This window comes from Haliotis cracherodii, unplaced genomic scaffold (genome assembly GCF_022045235.1).
Source record: "Haliotis cracherodii isolate W230 unplaced genomic scaffold, xgHalCrac1.p SCAF_7, whole genome shotgun sequence".
Classification (NCBI taxonomy): domain Eukaryota; kingdom Metazoa; phylum Mollusca; class Gastropoda; order Lepetellida; family Haliotidae; genus Haliotis; species Haliotis cracherodii.
Window position 1 is genome coordinate 2235610 of NW_027266330.1, and position 6891 is coordinate 2242500.

The 6891-nt window shown below is 40.9% G+C and overlaps 1 protein-coding gene across 1 annotated transcript; it reads left to right on the forward strand.

Annotated features, from left to right (window-relative positions):
• Nucleotides 1–325: 325 nt before the first annotated feature.
• Nucleotides 326–4629, forward strand: LOC139448320 (scavenger receptor class F member 1-like). Its single transcript, XM_071229872.1, has 5 exons — nucleotides 326–377; nucleotides 1853–2824; nucleotides 3644–3767; nucleotides 4218–4374; nucleotides 4474–4629. Exons 1-5 carry the CDS (start codon nucleotides 326–328, stop codon nucleotides 4627–4629), a joined length of 1461 nt encoding a protein of 486 aa, XP_071085973.1.
• Nucleotides 4630–6891: the final 2262 nt, after the last annotated feature.

Here is a 6891-nt window from a genome sequence, read left to right on the forward strand (position 1 = left end):
TCTCTTTATTATGCGTTTGCAATCGTCCCTGTTTCCTTAATGGATGTGAGTAATATATCTTGTTTAACCCTGGAAGGCGAAACAAACGTTAGACCTTAACAGCGAAACTAATATCTGTTAAACAAATAGCAGGCCTTCAAACAACCACACTGTGCATGTGAAGCTCGTCTGAATGAGTCGGGCTTTATTATTATTGTCATTAAGAGTGAGTTTTGTTTGTATATCAATATGGTTGTTACTTAAACCTTTTATTCATTATGCCTACATGTATCTGCACACCGCACTGAACATTTATCAGCATTTCTAATACATTTTCAGGAACACCATGCCGCTTCTTCAGATCTTTGCAATGGCATGTATGGTCATTTACACACAAGGTAAGAGTGAGTGAATGAGTTGGTGGGTTATAACATAAGTATTAGCATTCGTATGTCAGTGGCATAATGGGAGAGTGGCTGAGATAGGTTTAACATCGCTTTGAACAGTATTGCAGTTATATCACAGCTTGATGCGGGAGGAAAACTCGAAAGGATGAAGATCTTAGACATTGGCCACTTTGGCGAAACCCATGAGCACGGGTATGTTTAAACCCAGAAAGATAATCGGGGCAATCTGAGATCGAACCCATGATGATAAGTTTGAGGCACGCCAGAGGGACGCAACTCTGCACAACGTATTGCGGCGCCTTATGCGAGTTGACCAACCGTGCGACAATGACATTGTTACATGAACAAACAATAACAAGACAAATCAAACATGTGTATTATAAACTAACATAAAACGGATCGAACCCCACAAAAGAGTTGTTGGGTGTGAAATATATTCATTCGGATAAACTAGCTGTAGGCATAAAATTTGATTGCCGGGAAGAACAAGGAGTATGTATTCTGTGAAGTGTTTTTTACTACATGATGATATTCAATATGCTCCGTATGCTTATGGTTTTATTTAAAGTTAAGTGATTAGTGCTCGGAAGCAATCAGCATACTAAGATTCTGCACCCTGGTAATACCCGAGGTACAAGCTATAGGAGTATACTTAATTCTGGTTAAGCACATAAAGGATCAGTTTGAAGTCCTACATCAGTACTATGTAAGGCAATATCGATGTCAAAGTAGCAAAATGTCCTTTCGAGGTGGTCAGAAATTGCCTTTGTTGATACTATCTATCCTTCGTTGTACAATCCTAAACTAAGTGAACTGGGCCTCCGGTGTTTTGAGAACCATACAACTATAACTACGGTCCCACCAGTATAACAAGTGCTCTGAGCGTGACACAGTTGTTCCTGAAATGTCTTTGAACTGTATGTCTCTACACGAAACCAATCCCAACATTACCTTTCACATAGCATACGTCCAACACATGAATACCTAAACTCTCATTCATTGTGCATTATCGAAGCCAGTTCTTGAATAGACTGTTTCATTACTTTTCGTGTCATATTTCGTCAATATTACCATGTATACATTCATTAACAAAATAGTCTTTAGACAATGCTTTATACATTTCGCACAAGCCCATCAGGTAATCTTTACTCTCATGATACAGTCCTTCTTCATGTGTGTTGACAAATATAATAGATACAGGCAACTACGTTCGAGGATATGCAATACATATTTCCAGCTGTATTTCATGAGGATTGAGAAATGTCATGTTAAAAGAACAATGTCGTCTTGATTTCATTCCCTAAAAGAGCCTTATTCCCCAGTGTAAACTCCGGCAGCCTTCCCGCAGTGGACATTTCGTAACAATTGTAATTTATGTTTCTTTCTCAAATAATTGCTAACTTTACTAATGCGCACATCAAAATTATTTTATAATATTAAGATACGAATTACGTTTTCATTCCCAGGTGCTAATTGTAAGGAAAATCAGCATTGTGCCGAGTGTGATGAAAACACAGGCCGATGCAGCACACGATGCTCTACGGGATATTTCGGCCCAAAGTGCATGGATGTTTGCAGCAGAAGGTGCAGGTACCACACATGTAAGCTGATCCCCGGCAAAGGTATTGAGACATGTACTGATGGCTGCATACCAGGATTCCAAGGCCCAAACTGCCAGAGGCCATGTTACAGCACCAAGGAACACTGTACCAGATGTCCAGATGGATGTCTTGGGGAGTATTGCCACATGGGTGGAACTTGTTTCTCTGGATGCAGCGATTCATACTATGGAGCAGGATGTAAATTCAAAACGTCAAAGCCAGAGAATAATAAGACATGTTCAAGCAGATGCAAGTCCTGCAACAGGATCACAGGAACGTGTGAGGAGTGTCAGCCTCCATATTCTGGACTGGACTGTAGATCCTCGTGTGAGCACTGTGTCGGTGGATGTGAGAGTGGCTGCCAACAGGGATGCAGACAAGGATTCTATGGAAACAAATGTACTGAAGCATGTAGTGACACCTGCCGAGCTGGTCCCTCCCTGTCTGCTGATGAACAATGTCCTGAGGGAGACTCATGTACCCCTGAGTGCCACAGCCAGACTGGCGAGTGTGTTCACGGTTGTGTAGATGGCTGGTACGGCCCGAAGTGTTCAAAGCGATGTTTCTCAAACTGCAAACATCAAAGGTGCAATCATGCGGGTGTTTGTGTTGAACGCTGTGGGAAATGCCTCAATAAAACTTGTAACGTATCCTGTATGAATGGATGCAATAGCAGGGATAATTGCAACATGACGTGTGATCTATGTCCTGGAGGTGTTTGTGATGAAAACTCCGGTTCATGTGTACAAGGATGCAATACGACTGGATCTAGGTGTGGCGACAACTGCACAACCAACTGCCAAACGACTGACTGTCCTACTGGATCTTGTCACGCAGGTACCCATTTTCAGTCGTAGGAAACAGATATATAAGTATAATTTGTTAATTCAAAATAAATTTAATAATATGTGCAAGATATACGCAATTCCTCAGTTAATATATTCAAGTCAGATCGTAAACCGTATGCCACTTTCATTTTAATATTCTGACTATCTGACCATCAGACTTTCTGAACGACCACTGCATCGACTTTATCTGCAGTGTGTTGAGAGGATCAGCTACTTTGAGGAGTCTTTCGCTTGGATGAAGTGGGCTGGCCTTAAAAGTAAAACAGAAGGCTCGAAACTGTCAATGTGTGGTTTTGCATCAAAATGTAAATAGGAAATGTAGATTATGCAATGAATTTAATGTGACAGTCATACACATTGTCGAGGGATGGCCAGCTTTGGCACAAACACAATATCTTAAGCGACATGATGGAGTGGCTCATTTTATAACCGTCTAAACCATGCTCGTAGTTTTGACACACATGGTACCACCGAGAATATGTTGTGGGCGTCATGGAAAACGATAAATACAAAATCCTTTGGAATAAGACCCGTATACAGCCTCGAACCTATCCAGGACAGCAAACCCGATCTTGTCCTTTTTTATAAATCCGATGAAATCATTTATATCATTGATTTTTCTGTCCATCTTTATCTGACAAGGAGCACAACCAGCCTGACAGTGCCAGGATTACCCTCTTCGCTGCATTTTTCATTTTAATCTGTATATAATACAAATAACATGCTCCAGTAACTTTCATATGTCTCCCCGGTTTGCTTCGTAGGCAACCATGAAATATCTAACTATAGGCATTGTTTCCCCCTTCAGACGAACAAACGACAGGTGCCTTAAACACAGTTATCGTGACATCGGTCGGACTGGTTGTCTTTATCATCCTGGCTGCATGTACCACCTGCTGTATCTGCTGTCGTAAACGAAAGTGTCTGAAACGGTCAGTAGACACCAACAACATTAGTGCAATGAAGGATTGTTCGACATGGTCTTCAATGATGACATTTGACACTCATCAGAGTTGTGTCCTATAGTCGTGGTAGAATCCGATTATTAGAGAAATGTTGAAAAATGACATTTGTGAGTGATTGAGTGAGTATGGTTTTACGCCGCTTATAGCAATATTCCAGCAATATCACGGCGGTGGACACCAGAAATGGGCTTCACACATTGTACCCATGTCGGGAATCGAACCCGGATCTTCGGCGTTACGAGCGAACGCTTTAACCATTAGGCTACCCGACAGCCCCCGTCATTTGTGGATGTTATAAACATGTAATACATGTAACCTGTAAATAACCATATGTTATCATTTTGTTTTGCAGCGATAGCCCATTCTTACTTTGATTGTGTTTCTTGATAATCACAAAAAGGGGTCATTATGTTACAGGAATGAAGCCGAGGACAATACACTCGACTCCAATCTTGAGCAGGCAGACACCTCCATCCGTGAGTCCATGGATCTACATCACTACGAGGATATCAGAGAGGAAGATATCATGAGCCAGCTGCCAGACCAGAACCAAGACGGGGCCGGCAGAGAGAAGGCTCTAGACATTCCTGTTTTAGCAGACTGCTTCCAAGGGGAACGGAACGATAAGGACACATCAGTACGAGACTCCCAGCCATACACCAGAAGAGAGAAGGCTCCAGACATTCCTGTTTTAGCAGACTGCTTCCAAGGGGAACTGAACGATAAGGACACATCAGTAGGAGACTCCCAGCCATACACTGAACTTAAGGAGGGCGCGCGTGTCTCTCGTCCGAGATCATCTATAAGGTACCTATCCCCACATGACTAGGAGACCTAGCTGTGTATATCACTACTTGACGAGGATCCCTACTTGCGTCTAGCACAACTTTCCGAAAAGAACTATTTGTGTCTATCACTACTTGACGAGGATTTCAATTTGGTCACATATCTTTTGTTCATGAATTATATTTCTATGTGTAAGTCAGAGAAACGTGTACCGGGTTAAATGTCAAGACAAGAATACAAGTAAGTATTCAAGGTTAATATAATATTATAGATAATACGGATGTTTTCAAATAGGACTTTGTCGAGGGCAAAGGTCTTGTCATATTGACACGATTCGGGTTGTGTTCTTCGGAGATGGACAGTACTTGTCTGATGCAGACTGTACTTGTAGGAGGCAGACTATGTTGGTCTAAGGTAGACTGTACTGCTGTGGGGCAGACTGTGTAGGTATGAGGTAGGTTGTATTGGCCTCAGACAGGCTGCATTGGTTTGCGACTGAGGCTGTATTTGTATCGGACAGTTTGTATCGGTCAAAGGCAGGCTCTATTGGTCTTTCTCTCCTTTATGTAATCATGTAATTGCTTCCTTGGCATCCAATAAAACACTATTTTGTATATTTTTAAATCCGAGATCACTCCATATTTGCATAATTTAGCGGTAAAATGTGGATATACGACAGAAAAATATATCTAAATGTATTTATATACGATGATATTTAACGTTAGATAATGAATCACCAATGAGTTGTATACTAGAGGACGTACTTGTTAGTTCACAATAATCTGTAAATATATCTATGTCGCCTGTAAGATACCGGAGGTTCTTCCTCTGAGAGGGAGTGCCTACCGACCAGGTTAATATTCCCCTGCACGGACCCATCTCGTATTTGTATTTTCGACTCCATCATTCGTGAAATTGCGAAAAATTATTAGCTGAATGTTTTTCCGTGGGATAAATATCATATATTAGGGGACAAAAATTGTAATATGTGAGCTTTTGGTAGCATACTACATATTTCTTATTCCTAATATTTAGTACCTGAAACACACGTTCATTGCATGATGCCATGCTTAAAATAATCGATGTTTGAGACATAAGTTTGCTCAATGAAGTAACATTTGAAACCGCGTGTGAATAAAGTGTTTGTGTAGTCCCATCTAAAAGTGTTAAAAAAAGTTTACCCTGACATCGGTAAACCCGTATATAAATGTATTTGGGAACGTTAGTCAATACTTTTACTAAGAGAGGAGACTTTTAATCGATGTATGGCGACTGAAATAGTTCCTGCTTGGTGACCTCATTTGCACATGTTTCACGTGACACCAAGTTTATCGGATAGGTTTATCGCATTGATAACACTATCCATCCTGTGATAAACATATTTACCTTCCTGTGTGCATCACTTGATGCATTTATTAAAGAGTAATTTGAATTTCTTAAAGATCCACTTCAGTGGGAAACTTGTAAATCAGCTTTCCTTATGTATAATGGGAATTCTTATTGGACAAAGGAGGAACGACACAGTAATAGTGGTGGTGGTAGTAGTAATAGTAGTAGTAGTTTGTTCATTTGTTCTTTAACGCCGCATGCAGCAATATTTTAGCTATATGACGGTGGTCTGTATAAATTCGTGTCAGGACCAGACAATCCAGTGACTGACAACATGAGCATCGATCCACGCAATTTGGATGGATGACATGCTTTGCTTCAACCAAGTCAGTGAGTCTGACCACCAAGTCCCGTTAGTTGCCTCCTACGACAAGCATAGTCGCCTTTTACGACAGGCGTGGGTTGCTGAAGACCTATCCTGCCCAGGGTCTTCACGAGAGTAGTAGTAGTAGTAGTAGTAGTAGTCGTAGTAGTATTGGTGGTAGTAGCAGAAGTAGTTGTAGTAGCAGTGGAAAGAGAAGTAGTAGTAGCAGTAGTAGTAGTAGTAGTAGTAGTACTAGGAGTTGCAGTTGTTGTAGTAGTAGTAGTAGTAGTAGTAGTAGTAGAAGCAGCAGCAGTAGTAGTAGTAGTAGTACTAGTAGTAGTAGTAGTAGTAGCAGTATAAGGAGTGGTAGTAGCAGTAGTTGTAGTTGTATTAGCAAGCAAGAGTAGTAGTAGTAGCAGTAGTAGTAACATCAGTAGTAGATAGCAGTAGTAGTACTTGTAGTTGTAGTTATAGTGGTAGTTGTAGTTGCAGTAGGAGTAGTCATAGTAGTAGTATGAGTAGCAGTAGTATCAGTAGTATACGTAGCAGTAGTAGTAGTAAAGAAGGAGTAGAAACAGGAGCTGTGATGGTGATAGTAGTGGATAAAAAAGT

Excerpts from the sequence above, each read along its gene's own strand:
- LOC139448320 (XM_071229872.1), top strand. The coding sequence starts at position 326 with ATGCCGCTTCTTCAGATCTTTGCAATGGCATGTATGGTCATTTACACA. Across the intron at positions 378-1,852 it reads TATGGTCATTTACACACAAG|GTGCTAATTGTAAGGAAAAT; the intron begins GTAAGAGTGAGT and ends TTTCATTCCCAG. Across the intron at positions 2,825-3,643 it reads TACTGGATCTTGTCACGCAG|ACGAACAAACGACAGGTGCC; the intron begins GTACCCATTTTC and ends TTCCCCCTTCAG.